This window comes from Rhinoraja longicauda, chromosome 23 (assembly GCF_053455715.1).
Source record: "Rhinoraja longicauda isolate Sanriku21f chromosome 23, sRhiLon1.1, whole genome shotgun sequence".
In the NCBI taxonomy this organism is placed as follows: domain Eukaryota; kingdom Metazoa; phylum Chordata; class Chondrichthyes; order Rajiformes; family Arhynchobatidae; genus Rhinoraja; species Rhinoraja longicauda.
In genome coordinates, this window is record NC_135975.1 from 29,757,987 (window position 1) to 29,777,300 (window position 19,314).

The following is a 19,314-nucleotide window of genomic DNA, read 5'->3' on the forward strand; positions in this document are numbered from 1 at the left end:
GCCAAATGCAGGCAGGTGGGACTGGTGTAGATGGGACATATTGGCCGGTGTAGGTAATTTGGGCCGAATGGCCTATTTCCACACTGCCTCTATCTATGACTCTATGACTAGACTTTGGTGCAAGCCAATGCACCAAGTCTGGGAGGGCTTAGAATAAGATCCATGTTCTGCCCAATCGATTCATTGAAACAATGCATCCGTCTGGATCATTCTGCGAGGGCTTGCATTATGCAAGAGTGCCACATCTGTCCTTTCCTTGTGTGAGTGTCATGACTTGCAGTCATTTGTGCCAATCTTTGTCTGCAGATGTGGAGCTAAAGTTGGTGGAGGAGGAATTAATCTCAGCATCTCCAACCAACTGTTCGGGCTAAGATCCAATTCCCGGTTAACTCAGCAATTTCTACATTATCTTTGTTACTGATCATCACAACATCTGTTTGACCACAATGATAGTAGAAACCTATATTTAGCATTGGTTTTTTGAGAAACATCAAGTAATTGTTCCTGTGCATCCATTTGTACTGGTCGGACATGTGCAATCCAAAACCCTAATGCTTCTCCTTGGTGCAATCCCAGTGGTTGGGGTTTGGTAAAAGTCTGCAGTGGGCCAAACTGCAAATGCATTGAAGAATGACATTAAACAGCTCTGCACCAAGGAGCGTAGGAAGGAACTGCAAATACTAGTTTACACCGAAGATAGACACAAAATGCTGGAGTAACTCAGCGGGTCAGAGTTCTGAAGAACAGTCTGAACCCAAAACGTCACCTATCCCTTTTCTCCAGAGATGCTACCTGACTCGCTGAGTTACTCCAGCCATTTGTATCCATCTGCACAAGGAGGCCCAGTCTCAGCTCTTTGCGTGAGTAACGACAGTCTAGGTTGGGTGGCACTTGATGGGCAACAGAGAGAGCAATTGCAGAAGCAGCAGTGATAAGGTCACATTGGTGTATGGAGTTAGAACCGATGTAGGTTGGCTACTACTTCAGAGTAGAGTCCACGAGTGTGAGGTGTCACGTTCATCATGGAAAGAGGTGGAGTTCCAAGCTCGGTGCAAATCCCTATGCAGTGTTGGGGTTGTACACCCTCAGAGCCTCTAACATTGCACACATGCTCTCTGGCTGGCAGCCAATTCACAAAGCAGTTTGTTATACACACTCATTTGCTGCCTTTGTGGATTTCCCACCAACACCCCTTATTTAAATTCTCTGCAGCAGAATGTACTGCCCTTTGGCAAGCTGCCATCCTTCACTCATTCTCAGAGACTTCTCATGTGCAGAATTTATCTTCAAGCTGCTCTCCACAGTAACACAACAATCAGCTCAAATGTCATCAACTCTAACACTCTCCTCTGCCTGGTGGACTAATCCTTGCCCTTAGCAGCTTCTCTTCTGACTCCTATCACTTTCATCACATCAATGTAGTCAAGGGCACTCACACGGCCCCCAGCTATGCCTGTCTTGTTCTTTGTTCCAAACACACCCAGGCAACATTCCCCAACTCATTCTGCACTGTGTTGACAACAGCATGGGGCTGCCTCCTGCACCCATGCACAACTCAGTGATTTTATCAACTTTACCAGTGACTTCCATCCTGGCCTCAAATTCACTGGGTCCTTTCCAACGTCTCTCTCCTTTCTCAATCTCTCTCTCCATCGCAGGGAACAGACTATGTACTGATGTCAGTCTGAAGAAGGGTCCTGATCTGAAACGGTGTCTGCCCATTACCTCCACAGATGCTGCCTGACCCACTGAGTTTTGCCAGCACATTGTGTTTGTGCTGAAGATTGCAGCATCTGACTCGCTTAGTTCTTCCAGCACTTTGTGTTTTTGCTCAAGATTGCAGCATCTGTAGTCCTTTGTGTGTCATCTACACTGTATGTAAATGTGCATGGCCAGTTTGGAACATCGCCATCTGAAAGGAGAGAAAAACGTGGTGGAGTTACGATGAAGAGGGAAAGTAAGATGTGCTTGGCTGATACCATCTGCAGCCTGTTATCAGATGTGATGGTGAGGATTGTGAAGAGAATGTGCCTCAGACTACGTTCCCCAGAGTCTCCATAGTCATTAGCTATGGATTCGCAACACTTCCACTTGGGTGTATATCTTCCACTCCCAGTGTGAGAATAATGATGCCTTCTTTTACTTATTTTCAGACTAGTTTCTAGTAAGCTGGATTAATGCTTGCACTAATTCTGACCACAACGACCTTGCCTTTAATTAGGGCAATCGGGCTGAGTCACTTCTACATGGTGCTAATTGTTGATGAAATCGAGCCCAAACCAATAAATGGCACACGTTTAGTGTGGGCTGATCACGGAAACATGACAAAGAACGGACGGCAGGAACTGTTGGTGCTGTTTAAATATGCATTCACAGCGCATACTTACCACGCTATTCAATTTAGCCATGAGTAACTGCACTTTAAATGCACATCACTGTCTATAAAGTACTTTCAGATGTTCTGAAGTTGAGGAAACTGCTACATAAATTCTTTCGGTTTTTTTAAAATTTGGAATCGGACCCCTTTAATTGACTAACTCGTGCAGATGCAAAGAATAATCTGTAATTTGAAGCTCCAAATAAAATAATCTACTTTTCAGGGACTTTTTGTCATAAAGGCAAGGTAGTTGTTTTTAAACTTTCTAAAACATTGTTGGGCCACTGCAGGAGCGTGTGCCACACATGAGAAAGGATGTTGTGGAGGCACAAGAGACTGCAGATGCTGGAATCTTGAGCAAAATACAAAGTACTGGAGGAACTCAGTGGGTCAGGCAGCATCTGTGGAGAGAATGGACAGATGACTTTTTGGGTCAGAACCCTTCTTCACACTGATGGTGTGTGGGTGGAGGTGGGAGATGGAGAGTCTGAAAAAGGGTCCCGACCCAAAATGTCAAGTATCCATTCCCTCCATAGAGGCTGCCTGACATGCAGCAATTTGAATTTTGCAAAGAATGTTGACGTCTTGGAGAGCATGCAGAGGAAATTTACAGGGGTGCTATCAGGGATTTAGGCCATTGACTTTATGGTAGAGATGAAATAATTTGAAAATAGTAGAAGTAAAGGAGATTTTCAAAATTATGGAAACTTTTGTACAGCAGCCTGGTATAATAATGTGTGAATCAGATTTAAGATGGTTGGTGAGAGCAAAATGTCTGATGGGGATAATGTTTAGACTTTAGACTTTACTTTTAGACTAAAGAGATATATAGGTACAGCGCAGAAACAGGCCCTTTGGCCGATGAAGTCTGCACCGACCAACGATCACCCAATACACAACACACTCGGGACAATTTACAATTTTTACGAAAGCCAATTAACCTACCACATGTCTTTGGAGTGTGGGAGGAAACTGGAGCACCTGGAAAAAAACCCATGTGGTCACAGGGAGAATTTACAAACTCCATAAAGACAGCACCCGTAGTCAGGATTGAACTCAGGTCTCTGGAGTTTGAGGCAGCAACTCTACGTGCCGACCATTGTGCTACTGTGCCACCCATTTTCTTTTAAAGACAATATTGTATGCTTTGTCTGAAAGTTCATTCAATAGAGGCTGTCAAAAGAAATGGATTGTTTACTTAAAGAAGAAACGGAACTGCAAGGCTAAGGGGGGAAAAAAAGCAGGGATTAGAACCAATTGGAGAGCTCTTTGTAAAGTTAGCACTAAAGTAATTGGCTTCCAATCTGCAGTCGTGGGCTCAATTTGCTTGCCATTAATCAGTCACAATGCATTTCGTTAACCTTTCTATATAACAACAATTAATATCAGGACCCACTGACAAAACCTACTCTAAAACCGATAAACATTTAAACACTGATAAATTCTCAATAGAAGTGGTCTGTGTAAATTAGAGGGCCAAATAGCTTTACAATATTTTAAAAGCACCACGCTAATTTGGAAAAAGGAGCAACAGGGTCTGAGTCATGGCACAGCCGAATATTTACCCATAGATTTCTGCTTCTGCTTCGGCTGTCTGCTTGTTGTCGTCCGCCTGACTGAGGTCAGTTGACAGGGCTCACCATGGGGAGGTCGACAACGTGAGCCCCGTCCGCCCCCCTGGTGGAGGGGTAGACCTCACTGCTCTCGACAACAGCATGTTGCACTGGCTACAGCGCCTGGAGGGCGTGACATAACTTCTGCTGTCTCAAACGCACGAAGAAAACAACCCATAAATTAGGATAGAAAGAGCAAAGGTAGTGTATGTTGTCGGATGGAGACAAGGAGCTACTGAATGACACAGTAGTGGGGTGCCAGCAGAGAGAGGATAGGGATTTGTTAAGTGTGGATGTTTGTTTAAAGGTGCAAATAAAATGAAACTAATTAAAATGGAGGACAGAGAAATTAAAGTAAAACGTCAGTCTCTGTTATACAAACCAGAGAAGCAAAATTGTGCCAATGCTAAAAATCTGAGATAAAACAAGAGAATGGTGGCAATGCTTAGCAGGTGAAGCAGCATCCATGGAGAAAAAAGCAGAGTTGACGCTTGCAATCAATGTCCTTTGATCAGAACTGGCCAGTTTTACTGTTAAATCCCAACTACAGTAATATGCTGAGTCAGAAGAGATGTTCTTCTACCTAGCTTCAGTAGCACAGGATGAGAGCCAAAGGTGGAAGAGTGATGAAGAATGTAAACGACAAGCAATTCGACACACTCATTCGCTTTGTAGATTGAATGGAGTTTTGCTGTAACAGATGTTCTCCTGTTTTCATTGGTCATCTGGTGTTTTACTGCAGTCTAACCATGTACGATTAGCAAGCCTGCCCCATCTTCCCTCAGCTAGCATCACAACCACTTGATTTCTTGAAATATGTGGCATGAAAACAGGCCCTTCGGCCCATCGAGTCCACAGCGGCCATTGATCAGCCACCATGCTGGGTCTATGTTATCCTACTTTCTCATCCACTCACTCCCTAGACGCTAGGGGCAAATTACAGAGACCAATTAACCTACAAACCCATTTGTCTTTTGGGATGTGGGAGGAAACTGGAGCACTGGAGGAAACCCACACGGTCACATAGAGAATGTGCAAATTCTACACAGAAGGCATCCGAGGTCATGTTCGATCCCGGGTCTCAAGCACTGCGAGGCAACAACTCTACCAGCTGCTTGTCTGTATGGAATTTGTACGTTCTCCCCGTGATCTGCATGGGTTTTCTCCGGGACCTCCGGTTTCCTCCCACACACCAACGACATACAGGTTTGGAGGCTAAATGGCTTGGTAAAATTGTAAATTGTCCCTCGTGTGTGTGGGATAGTGCTAGTGTGCGGCGATCACTGGTTAGCACGGACCCAGTTGGCCGAAGGGCCTGATTCCGTGCTGCATCTCTAAACTAAACTAAATGAAACTAAATTGTTCTGTGAGTCATTCATTGCCCAGCCATCTAAATGAAAATCATCAAATTGACAAAAATCTTTCTTATTTCTTTTCCTTTTAGTGTGCAAACTGTGGCCCCAGTTGTTAACCGCAAAACCAGTACTGATGAGGAGAATGCAGAGGAAGGAGTCAGGTTGATTACTATCTCCAATGAAGTCACTGCAGATGCGCCAAGAAGCAGCAGGCTTGTAAGAGGTAGGTCAAGCTTCAGTTTTGTGTCAAGCATTTATGTATAATTATATGTTATACTACATGAACATAAATTGAAATACCACAATTTTAACAAAAGACAAAGTGCTGGAGGAACTCAGTAGGTCAGGCAGCATCTGTGGAGGAAATGGACAGAGGACATTACGGACCGGGATCCTTTCTTCAGACTCTCCACCTCCCTCTACAGATGCTGCCTGACCCGCTGAATTCCTCCAGCACTTTGTATCTTGCTCAATGTTCCAGGATCTGCAGTATCTTGTTTCTCTGTGTTAAAATATTTCTACTTACTGTCTTTGCATGCCTTGGAAGTTAGATGGTTTTGTTGTTTTATTGTATAATAGATATTGAATCAGAAAATGCCAAATAAAATTTATTGCAGTGTCCAAATTTTCTTGTAGTATATATTTAACGGCCTTCTGCTAATGGCAGTGCAAAACTCAACGCTCTATTATTGATCACTTTTACTGCACTCCGATATCATAATTCTGTCAGTATCTGCTTCCTGTGTGGTTTTTGAATAAATGGCTGTCTGACCTTTATGCAGCTGGCACCGCATGGGATTTTACTTCTCTTCATATCTGTATTTCTTCTTTTTACTTGAAGATCTCTGCCCATCCCTGACAACATTCCTGACAGCAACAAACTTAGTGATGTACCTAGCTTGAGCAAAATCCATCAGGTCAATAAGCACTCACCTCACTTCTCATTTGATCCCATCTTTCCTCCCTGAAACCACCAGAAAATTACCATAAGCTGCCTTAATGAAGATCAGGCATGGCTCCAAGGAATAGTATGCACTACCTTTCCTGCTCTATGGAAATATTCAATGTTTTACCTCTTGAGGACTATAGTATCTCATTAACGTTAGACTGATAAAAAATCAGTGATCTGGAACCTCAGCTGTTTCCGTCCTTCTCCAGGAATGTTTTTGACCTTCCGACAGTTTTCAGCATACTCTGTATTAATCTCCGATTTTCTGCCTTGGCATTTTTGCTTTTGTTCACTATATTTTCCATCCTCTGGCCCTTTAATGTATCTGTGCTGAATTTATTCTCCTTTATTTTAGGGTCACAGGGCTCAGAAAGAGACCATGTTGATCTGACCATGCCGACCAAGATGTCCGATCTTGGCCAGTCTCATTTACAAAAATTAGTGGTATATCGCTGGCAGCCCTGGGGAGGGGGGGGGCTCCCACTTATTTTATACATCAGATTTCTTCCCATTGCCAAACTATAGTCAAGCTCAACAAGGTCTTCTATCCCCACTGATTCTCCCGACCCTTCCCTTGGCAGTGGTTTCGCTACATAGGTAGTAGGACCAGTGGGAATCTCGTTCATCAATTCATGCACATCATTAAGTATATGACGAGGTATTTGGCTACCTCTTGACTACTTTAATGAGCTATCTTGGCTACTAAGCGAGCTGTCTGGAATATTCAGACATTCAAAGTTGCTCACTGTGACCTAACTATTATTTTACCAAATTATCATTGACTCTTTAGTTTTGTGGTCTTGTGCTCTTCTCAATGGAAGTTTAAAAAACGTACTGACCTAGATAGTAGATTAAAGACATGAATTATGTGTAGGAAGGAACTGCAGATGCTGGTTTATGCCGAAGTTAGACATAAATTACTGGAATAACTCAGCGGGTCAGGCAGCATCTTTGGAGAAAAGGAATAGGTGATGTTTCGGGTCGAGACCCTTCTTCAGAACTGAAACATTACCGATGCACATGAATTGGTCCTTCCAGGATCTAAGTATTTCTCAGTATCCCATACTCTGAAAATCTTTTGTTGGATACATAGTCAAATTTATATTTCCTTTCAAAATGTTACTTTAATGTCAGATGCAATGTCATTAACAAAGCCTCATTTACAACTTCCTTTCTTCCACGTGCCATCTGACAAGTTACTGTTTGTCCCTTTTACCCACGTTAAATCATCTGTAATGGGCATATCTGACGATAGTTTGCGGGTGCATAAAAAAGGCCACAGAAAATTTGATCTAAATTGATTGCCGTCTGGACCCTTAGTAAAACATGTGTATGTATCAGCTGCAATCAGTTGAGTTGCCATATAGCCCAGGTACTGCTTTGAATGATTGAAGACTCTCAGGACCAGTAGTAAAAGGTGGGTGGTTGCCAATGAGAGTAGTAGTAGAGTAGAACGGGGATGCAGTAGAGAAAAACTGTATTTTTCTCACGCAACTGGTAGCAATTAAATAGGAAAGTGGTGCGAGTGCTTATCAGTACTGACGAATGTGAAATTGGGGTTTGTTCAGTTTGTCTAAAGTATGCAGAGGAATTACTGATCAATGGCACCAGGTTATCAGTGAAACTCAGCACCGGCTCCCTCAGGATTCTTTTTTTGCTGCATTCTCTTGACCGTGGTCTGTCTGTGTCAGATGTATCCGAGGATGTCTCAATTCTGCTCGGTTTGAGGCGCCCTCGATTACAAATTTGCTAACCTAATGAAAGATTTGTGTGACTGTCAGTAACTCACAGTTACTGTTATGTGCTCCACAGTTAGTTCAGTTTCTGCTGTATCGACGCTATGTTCACACACGCACCCACCCCTTTCATATTGATCTGCTTCTGACAAAAAAATGGTCACACAATTTTGGTTGTGGTCTTTCTAACTAACTAACAGTTTGGTGGCATGGTGGTGCAGCAGTAGTTGCTGCCTTACAGCGCCAGAGACCCGGCTTTGATCCTGACCACGGGTACTGTCTGTACGAAGTTTGTACTTTCTCCTGTGACCACATGGGTTTTCCCTGGGTGCTCCGGTTTCCTCCCACACTCCAAAGACATACAGGTTTGTAGGTCAATTTGGCTTCGGTAAAAATTGTAAATTGCCCCCAGTGTGTAGCATAGTGTTAGTATATGGGGATCGTTGGTCGTCGTGGACTCGGTGGGCCGAAGGACCTGCTTCCACGCTGTATTTCTAAATTAAACTAAACTAAAACTGATTGCATAGAAAAGCTACCTTAACAAAGGGCATCTATGCATTGTGTCAGCTCTACAGCATCCTGGGTGATTTCGAGACCAAAGATTATAATCACAGAAACACCAGCACATGTACGGTTTACATATTAGCCACACAATTACTCAATGTTCAACTTACTCAGCCAATGGCTTAACTTACAAACCCATCATGGCTTATAATTACAATTTTACAACTATTCGCAAAAAGATCAAAAGGGGTTTGTTCGATATTATAGTGGCAAGCATTATCTGGTTATCGGTCTTTACTGCATTTACATTGCTTGAATATCTGGTTTTATGCAAACACAATGCATGCATTTTCTAATTTATCGGGCAGAGTAAATTGAGAAATTGTGGAGCTTTGTGTAGTTAAATTAGTCGATAAATATGTCTGCACCAGTATTTAATATTCCTAATATAAGACTAAGTGAAATTCAGGAAGATGTAAATGCAAGTTCTCACTTTACCGCCTTTTTAATAGACTCTCTTCATATGTTAATCATTTTTGCATATTTGTTTATCTGCCTTTTTTTTAGCAGTGATTAGGATTTTAAAAATGCTAGAGATAAAAGCATCATTTTATTTTCTATTAAACAATATCTTATTTTGAAAATGTGCCCTAGTCCATGATGGGAATTAAAAAATTCATACTATACGCACAGAATTTATGCTGACAGAACGCACTTCAGAAGTTTGCGAACTTTTTTCCTTTGCCATTTTGCTTCTATTAGAATAAATTGGCATAAAATTGTAGGATAAGGTTTTACTCTTGAGCTCTAAATATAGCCTCCAGGCAGTATTCCACTTGTGTGACTTTTTAGTCGTCTTATCGGTTTGCAAGTGGTAGTCATTTTGAGTTTTCGTCCAAATATAATTATCTATCTTACACCAAGATCTTGTTACAATAATATTCAGACGGAATTGCCCCTAACACATTTTGAGCTTAATAGATGTGGTCTCAGTATTTTTCAAAGGATTGCTGATGTTCTAATACCATTAATTGGTGCAATGCTGCCAATGAAAGGCCAGAAAGTTGATGGTAAGAAGAGTGGAAATGACACATAGATTGTAAGCACAGCTGTCAACATTTGAGTGGGAAGTTGTATCTTAGGTGACTGAGTAATTGGTATTTTATTGGCAGTGCTTTCTGGCTTTGGTTAGGTTTTGGCTTTGGTTAGGTTGGGACTTCTGTGTGCATTTGAACTGCTATCCATTTATTAGTGAAGCATCTGACACCAAATATATGTTGAAATCTGGATATATAAGAAGTTAAATCCAAAGTAATAAATTGCATTTGTAGGGATGCATTTTAACCTGCTGAGTTCCTTCAGTGCTTTCTGGTTTGCTCAAGATCCCAGCTGCTGCATTTCTTGCATTAACATATTGCATTAGTTATTGCATTATGCAATTTTCTTTTGTCTCAATATTAAGACTTGTAAATATTGCTTTGCGTCCTTGAAACACTTGGAGTAGCTACCTTGTGACTTTATATTAACTATTTTTATTTTACCGTTCTGCATAAGCATGCAATTTTCTTCCAATCGGAAAAGCCCTTCCGCAAGAGCAGAAACACAGCTAATTTTAACTGTGATTCAAAAGAGATATAAATGAGTGCACTTTATTTAGTGTCAAATAATGGCATTGGCAGTTTGGAAAGTCATTCTCTGAGCTTTCCATTACATTCATCATTGTATCCACATTTTTGTTAATTGTTGGCTTCAGCACATTAGTTGAATTTTCTGAGCATGGTTTCTCTGTTTGTACGTGCAGTAAATAAATTGAGGTACAATTTAGAGATTTTAATTAATTTAGTCATAGCTTTGCTTTATGTATTAAAATAGGCAATGGCGTGTGATTGTTGATTGTTGCATCTTAAAGCCCTGTTACTAAATGTGGCCATTTATGTATTAATCATTGGGGTTTTTTGACATTTAGTTTTCATTGTAAAACGTAAGTATATTAGTTCAGAAAACAGTTTCTTGTGCTTTTTGATTGTAGTCTTTTGTTGATGTTTATCTTTTAAATTTTTGCTTATTCTTTTTCACATTCCCTGTTCTTTTCAGAAAGTAATCTGTCTTCTCCACCCCAGTCCCCAAAGTCCCCATCTCCATCACACCCACAGCTCACTGAAGGATCTCATTTCATGTGTGTATGAGGTTTAGAAAAAGTAAGCTTCATTTATTTGTTTTTCGGTTTTCAACTTTGTACCTTTTTTCATCCCATAAACCTAAGTGTAATATTTTCTCAACTGTTTCTTAATTGTAAAATACTGTTAGTCTTGTCCTTCTTTGTTGGGGCAAATTCTCATCAGTTTGCTTCATTTTTGTTCTTCTCTCCTTCAGGTCTAGAAAATTGACAATCACCCCTGAATCAAGACCAATTGATTTTTTTGTTTTTTCTGTCTAACAGGGACTGTAATTGTTGTGAAGGCAATAATAATTTAACCCCCTTGTAATTTACTTGGTCTACATATCTCAACCACTGACTTTTTTTAATAGTGGCATAGAAAATGTCAAAGCTAGAAAAATGTTAGAACATCCCACTGCAAGTTCAGACCGAGGCATGTGAGGGTGAGAGATGAAGTAGATTAAATGAGACTGTCAATATCACACTAAATGTTCCAAATCAAAGAGAGAGAAAGAGGTGGGATAGAGGGATGCAGGTGGACTGAGATTTGTCACGATACTTAAAGATTACATTTTGTGATGGGAGTTGACAGGTTTGATGGGAAAAGTGGTCACCCTACTGCTGTCTGAAATTCACTAAAATTGGGCATAAGGTGAAACCTTGGTGAGGAAATTCATGGGAGACAAAGTCAGGATATTAGAATACCAGTGGACAGATTGGATGGAGTAAGTGGAAGTTAATGACATTGAGTACCCATTCTTACCTGGGAATAATTGGATCTTAGACTTGGCACTTGAAAGGAGGAGAAAACTTTCTGTTGCAACTAAAGAAGAAGCAAAATCTGATCTCAACCTTTAGTTGTCATGTTTTTAATAACTTCAAACATTTTATTTTTGCTTGGGAATTCTGCTGTTTCAAAAGAACCCAAAAAAATGGAAACCAGAAAGAAAAATAAAAGCAATATAAAAAAAATGATTTGGGTTAGATAACACAGCTCGAATTTTAATTGTGGCATTTGGGGCACATTAATCTGATACTCGTGAGATGTGTTAAAAAGGTAATCGTGGACAGTTGTATTGAATTTTGATATACAGGTCCACAACCGTTTTTCCAACAAACTTAGTTCCAGAGCCTTGCTGGATTATCTGATTAGCCGGACCAACAGAGGTTACTGCCTCTGAGGGGAGACGATTGGTACCGGAACAGTCCATCTAGGCCGCTGGTGGGACGAGATACTGGCCCGTAAAGTCAGCTGGGAAGTCAGCTATGGGAATGAATCTGCCAGCTCTGGCCGGGCCGGAGTTCCAGAGCCCTGGCCGCAGGAGGCAAATTTTACTCCCGATAGGCTGTGGAAGTCGGCTATGGGAGCAGATCTGCCGGCTCCGACCGGGCCGGAGTTCCAGAGCCCCGGGCCAGATTCGATCGGCCGCAGAAGTCCCGATGAGGTTGAGATTGGTGCCATACTTTTGGGAGGACCTCCGAGGGGGATTTCAAGTACGCTCTCGTAATTTTGTCCGGATTAAAGAAGGTGCCGGACCATCAGTTACTGGAAAATCAGTGGTGAACCTGTATATTGAACAACACATTTCACTGAATAATTTTAATGGCCTTTCTTTTTGATAATGCAGCTCTGGCCATCGACACAGGAAAGTTATAACCTAAACAACGTAGAATGGAAGAGCTTTGACTGCATTGAGAAGTGCAATGGGACTGTGGTCGAAGGTCAGCAGTTGGATGTGGATATCAAGTGCACTTGAGCACAAGGCTGCATCAAGTGCAGGCAGCGACACTTGACTCTCTATTAAACACTCCTTATAGGAAATACCATTTTGGATATAATGCCGATATTTTGCTTACTTCAGGAGCATGTATTGGTTCACAGCAGTTTTGTATTTTACTCTTTTTAAATTGTCCATATATAGAAATTATGGTACGTTAGCAGAAATTGTGATTATGATCTTAATTTGGTTCATATGTTAGAATTTTGTTTGCGTTTTAGATAGTACAGTATGTTTAATTTAATGCCTGACCTTGAGTTTACTTGTAACTGTTGCCATATCTTTTATAAAATAACTAAAATTTAAGGTATACAATAGGAAGCGGATTCATATTTGTTTTGTTACAACTTCAATGATTTCAGTGCCACTGTATTGGTGCCGATAAATGCGGTTATTTGATAATGCCATCTGCTGTAACTATTTATACTTAATGTTGTAATGAATGCAGTTACTGCCAAACTGCCTTTGGCAAAAATGAAAACTGTTTCACTTTTATTTTCCAGTTTCCCTACGTTCTCTCTTTAGTGAACCTTTCATACAAGCTTTATGGAGGATTTGCTCCAGCTCCAATGCGCCAATATAGCTCAAATACAAAACAATATGTAGAGGGCTTAACTTTCAGTACCCCATTGTATGTAAAAATTGTAATTATGTTCATTGTGTACATAACGTACAATGAGCAGAGTCTATAATTATAAAATGCTAATTACAAGTGTTAATATGCCTTGTCCATATCACATCCTGTTTTATATCACGTTATAATAAATGGTAATGCTATTTTGGTGGTGGTATTTTAAGATGTGTTTAATACTGACACATACCAAGAAAGGAAAGTGTCCAAAAGGAATATTTGTTAAGAGGTATCAAACTTAATTTTTCACGAACGATGAATATTGATTTTCTCATTAAAATTACAAAAACATTAAGAGTGTGCCCTTGAAGATGGTTTGAATGCATCACTGTATTGACACTGGGGTGATTATTAAATATCTCCTTCTGCTCCTTAAGTCTGACTATTGTAGCACAGATTAAGACGGGCATCCTGATAAGCAAAGGCATACGAGTCTGAATTCTGTGTTGCAATCAACCATTTAATTTGTACTTCTTCCAACAGAACATTTAAAGAACCAATCGAGGGTGTTTTTGTTTAAACAGTGAAAGGAATACTTGGCAAGCAACAGATCACAACAAGTGAAGTGCAAAAGTCACAGTCACAGGGCCACGTAGCAAGAGTCCGTACCAATCTTTTAGCTTTGACACAAAATCTGGCTTTAACAAGAAAAGCTGGATTTTAAGCTTCTCTCCGAAATAATTGAGCAACTTCAAGCCAGTATCTCATGGCTGGAACAAGGATTCATTGCTTAAAAGGCCTTTGTTGTCACAAAGTGACTGCTCCTCAAAGAGAATATTGGAAACCGCCGAGAAAACTCAACAAATTTACAACATTTAATATTTGCTGTTTCTTTACCTTGTGATTCTGGGTCCTCTGTCCAAAGTGAAAGAATGTTCTTTCCTTTGATCAGTCTGTACCTGTGTAAGCACATAAATCTGGCAAGATAGAATTTACTAAATTTTAAATGTAGGTACTGGAACAGTAAAGTACGAACAGAATGAGTTGGCATAATAATGGTGCTAAATCCACACAGCAGATAAATTAGTAAAACCATAAGGGCATTTCTAATTAAAGTCCATGTACAAATCTACCCAATGATAAGTCTGCTAATTCTCTTTACCGTGTCTCCATGATTCCCCAAAAATAATGAAGTAAAATTGCTTAATATCTGATTCTCCTGAAACTCTACTGTTTAAGTTTGGTTAGTCGCTTTTCGCTGATGATCTTGCCTGCAGCAACACATGGAATTAAGGGAATTTTTGATAATCGGTTTCTCTATTTAGCTCATTTGCACAATCTTGTTCTTTTCCACCACAGTCCAATGCCTTTACATTTCACCCTGTTCTCTATTTCTGTAAACCAGTGTTCCTCATATCTCCATTTTGCCTTTCTTTTCTACTACTGCACTTCAAGTGTCATGGATGTTTGTCATTTGTAGTGATAACGCGACAATGATTTTCTTACCTGCTACAACTTTGCAGGCTCATTAATGCAATAATGCACAAGTAAATATACATATATAGGGAATTAATAATCAGTAATACTAGGCAACCAAACATAATAGTACAAAACCAAGTCCATAGTGCAACCAAAACAAAGTCCAAAGGAGATCAGTTGTTGAGGTAGAGTTGTGGTTGGTGTTATGCTATGTTCAAGAGCGTGATGAACATTAAAGTTATGTGAAGTCATGATGTGATCAGAATACCACAGGAATAAGCCAGAGAGAATGTCTCCAGAGCGAGCTGCCAAACAGGAGCTCCATATATAGCTCCTTATATGGAGCTATATAAGGAATTGGGAACATCATTGACAACGACTGTTGTTCAAAAAAAAAAATCGTTGCTAGACTGAATATTGAGGCCGGAAGATTGAAAGGTGGCTAATCGAAAGGTTGGATGTTAGGTTTTTGTTCAGGCTGGAACAGTGCAGTGAATGCTGTTTATTTACTGTGATAATAGTGGGAAAGAATGGAAAATTAAATGGACAAGCCATGGCACTGACTGTTTGGAAGTGTACTTTAACATATGCAATTCCAATAAAAAGATGATACATATTACACATGTTTCCATAACGGGGATATAGTATGAGTGATGAATTTAGGAACTATTTGCATTAAGCAGGCAGAATTGTGCATAACAAGATTTCGATCGTGAAGTAGAGAATCGCTTAGAAGCTACTTTGAAAATACACAAACACAAAAAAATGGTGTCTGGCAAAAAATAACAGACTCTGGAAAAACAGATGATATCCCCACAGTTATAAGACCCCATTGTCTCTTTAGAACACAGCTTTGCCTGCCGACTGTTCCCAGCATTTTTAAAATTTCATTTTAGATTTCCAACGCTTGGAATTTTAAAATTGGTTTAATCTCCCAATGCAGTGTTAAATTCTTTGTGCGTAAATTCTTTGTGCGTAAATTCTTTTCACGATCTCATTGCTTTCAAACTCTAATCCACTCCATTTGTATTCTACACTTCTCTGACCCAAAGAGCCAAGGGATGAAATTAGAACATAAGAATTAGAAGCAGGACTGGGGAGTTTTAGCCTCTTACATCTGGTGTGCCATTCGTTATGATGACAGCTAATTTTTTTAACCAGCCTTGCTTACATACATTAACTCCATGACCCACAATTATCTTAATACCCAAAGATACATCAACCTCTATTTTGAATATGCTCCATGTCTTGAAGGCATAGAAGATATGGAAAAATGGGGGGGTGGTTGAGGTATTGCTAAAGAATCATGGTTCAACAATAAGTGGTTGTGAACTTTCAAGGGTGGCTGGTTGGGTTAGATGAGTGAAGTCTACAACAGAGGTAGCTGGATAGATGCCCCTAATATTCAAAGTAAGAGTAGAAGAGCAGATGAGTGGGACCTGGGGCACAGAGAGGCCACAGGAGAAGGTGTGGGTATGGATGCAGAATAGGACTGAATGAACACAATCCCAAGAAGAAAATGGAAGAGTGAAAGTACATGTGTAGGAGGAACTGCAAATGCAGGTTTACACCGTAGATAGACACAAAATGCTGGTGTAACTCAGCGGGTCAGGCAGCATCTCTGGAGAAAATAAATAGGTGACGTTTTGGGTTGAGACCTTTCTTCAGAATGAGAGTCAGAAGAGAGGGAAACTAGAGATATGAAAAAGTACAAAGAACAAATGAATGAAAGGTATGAAAATATCAAATCAAAGCCAGCAAAGTACAGATTGAGATTCCAATGCTAAATAATTGTAGGATGACGATTCCAGTCAGGAAATCAGCTTACGTTGAAGATGTTGGCAATTCATGCACGTTTCAAATGCGATTTTAAAATGTATTCCTTTCTGAGGATTTAAGTAACAGCGGATCAGCCAGCTTTTATGATCCAACATTGATTTCAATGGAGAAGGCAGTGGTCATCTCACACCAGTCCTCCTGGTGAAGGCACTCTGACAATGCCGGGGATTTAACTGAGCTAAGATTAAGGAACTGCAGAATCATGTGCCAATCAACTGACCACAGACTTGGCCAACATCTTCAACCTCTCACTTCAACTGTATACTGTCCCCATCTGCTTCAGGGAAACCTCCATCATTCCTGGCCACAAGAACAAGAACTTGTCTCAATAACCACCACTCAGGAGCTTGAAGAACAACCACAACTGTGTTATTTCTGAGTTTTATGTGAATACACCCTGGTGTACATGACAAACTAATCTGAAACTGAATACATTTCCAAGTCAGAGTGATGTGTGATTGGGAGGGGAATGTGCAGGAGGTGGTGGCCTCAGATCCCAGCTGTCTTTCCTTGTTATCCTTGTGGTAGACGTTGAAGATTTGGAATAGTCCAGGTGAGTAACCACCATACATTTTATACGTTGTCCTTGCCAGAGCCAAGATGTGCCAGAATGAATGGCAGATGAGGTGAGAGATACCGAGCTGTGACAGGTTTCAACGTTGCTTTTGGAAAAGAATAGCAATCAGTGGTTTTAAGTTGATGTGGTATTTCCAAATCACTCTATAATCATCTGCGTGCTCAACAAAACTGAAATAATGTAGGGGCATGTGTCATGCGTAGTAAATATAAATCTTTACCTTTATTTATAAGTTAGAAGGTCTAATGATTCTTCCAAAGATATTTTATATTGGCATTGCAAAAGGGCTGAGACTCTTCGTCTCTTAATATAGAAAGTCAGCAGATGGAACAGATTTCCATTTCATTGCTCTGGGCTGGGGTTTTTCTGGGTCACCGTGATGAAAGGATATTAGCTCAGTTAATGCTTTTGATAATTTAACTTGAAAGTCTATATAATTCTTCAATTTTGCACAGCTCGTTCAACTAATATCTGTAGTATTAAAGGAATCAATTTTTATGCTACTTTTGAATTGCGGTCGAGTTTTTAATTTTAAATGAGCACCATTACTAAAATCATCTTTTCTCATGTTCCTATTTAAAATCAATGAATATTTACTCTATATATAATCTTTTTAATGTGATGTATTTATAATTATATATTAAAACAATATTAACTTCTCAGAGGAAGTGAAGTAAAGAAAATCAGATAAATTCAGGCAATGCTAGTTTTTAAGGTGAAAACCCCCATTTCACACACTCCCCCATTTAATCCCAAACCTAATGTATATGTAAGTGCTTGTGATTACATACTGCTGACAATTCATGCAATTTGGTTCACTTGTTCAACAAACTGCTTGAAACTATTAGTTTACATTTACAAATAATTCTGTTAGAAGTGACAAAAGAATTAAAAATCTGATTCAAATGCATTTGATATTAGAATGATGTGAGATTAGCAAATATTCCTCTTTGTGGGACGTGCTTCCGGCAATGGCTTATGGTTGCTCATAGCACCAACGCAATGCTCCGTGGCTTCAAACTAGACCTAAAGTTCAGTTTTTTAATCAAACTAGTACAAGCCCCATGAACTTTATGTAAGATCATAGATCCTGCTCTCCGTTAAGCTCTGCCTGAATGCTCCAGTCATCTGGTCTTAATTTGAGATGCAGTTAAAGTAACAGGAAATACTGCCCAGTTTATAGATAAAACAGCATGGCCTAGTACTTATTTAAAGGTTCGTTTCTCTTTTGCTTCTCCCCTCAGGGGGCCTTGTCCGTGAAGGAAATGTAGTGGAAATTCATGTGGTACATCCCACAATTTCCCTCTAATTGATAAAATCTTACTTCTCCCAACTCACTCTCTTGAATAAAATGTCCATTGAAATTGTGATCTTGCCATGAATAACTTGTGAAGTTAACAGCAGTATTACATCAAAAAGAGGTTTACAATGCTGCCATATGGTAAGCCTGAGAACTAGGATGTTATTAAGTCATCCAAGGACACAAGGAACTGCAGATACTGGAATCTTGAACTGCTCCACTGCAAAATCTCAAAGTATGACTCCTATGAAGAAGCTCTCGTCTTTGTGATGGTAGTTCTGTGTTCTGTCCCTGTCACTGCTCCCGTCTTTGATTCCTGCTGCTCTCTTGCTCTTCAACCATGTCCGGCTGAAAGGTCGCCTGTCTATTTCCTCCACAGATGCTGTCTGACCCTCCGAGTTCCTCCAGCACTTTGTGTATTGCTCAAGGACAAATAAGAAATTGATAACGAGAAAGAAGTATTTATCTATTAGGGATCTGGACACCATAGGCAAAGCCAACACTTAATGTTGCTCAGATCAAGCACCATATGGCACTAGAATAATGATAGGCAAAGAAATTCAGTATAAGCCTTGTTTTGCTCTTGGGCTGAGATGAGTTTAAAGGTCATGTTCAGGGAGAACATAAGTTATTGTTGGCGTTGTTTGCAAAAATGTGTTCTTGGTTCAAAGTCGATCTTTCAAAGTGGGAAGAATGTTTGCATGTAGGCAAACGTTAAATGTTTGCTCCTTGCATTTGCTCCAAAGTTTCTGGATTATAATATTTTAATGACAGCTGCATAGACCTCCATTAATTCTGCCCACCTGCTTGCTCCTTGGCTGATTTCCACGAATTAGCTGATGTTGGCATTCATTTTGCTGCACTGGCATTCATTTTATTTTTATACATTGCTTGGGACATGGCCATAACTGGGAGGACTAACATCTCCTCCGTTGAAACGAGTGCTTTTCTAGCATTTTGTAATGAATCTGGATTGTGCCTTTTTCATTCATTCTCGATTTCATTCATCCATCAATGGCCAGATCAGCATTTTTTAACCATTCCCAATTGCCCTTCCAAAGAAGTGAGTTACAGTGAA

At 40.1% G+C, this 19,314-nt stretch overlaps 1 protein-coding gene across 17 annotated transcripts in view; it reads left to right on the plus strand.

Moving 5' to 3' along the window:
• The window catches only part of plekha5 (pleckstrin homology domain containing, family A member 5), a 243,235-nt gene extending 229,849 nt beyond the window's left edge, over positions 1–13,386 (plus strand). For 16 of the 17 annotated variants that reach the window (XM_078419948.1, XM_078419955.1, XM_078419958.1 and 13 more), the window contains 3 exons: positions 5,435–5,568; positions 10,629–10,732; positions 12,321–13,386. In XM_078419948.1, coding sequence (XP_078276074.1) covers positions 5,435–5,568; positions 10,629–10,720 — 226 coding nt within the window. In that variant the 3' untranslated portion in view covers positions 10,721–10,732; positions 12,321–13,386. The remainder of the gene's footprint in view (positions 1–5,434; positions 5,569–10,628; positions 10,733–12,320) is intronic. The other variant, XM_078419949.1, reaches the window with a different exon arrangement.
• The last annotated feature ends 5,928 nt before the right edge of the window (positions 13,387–19,314 follow it).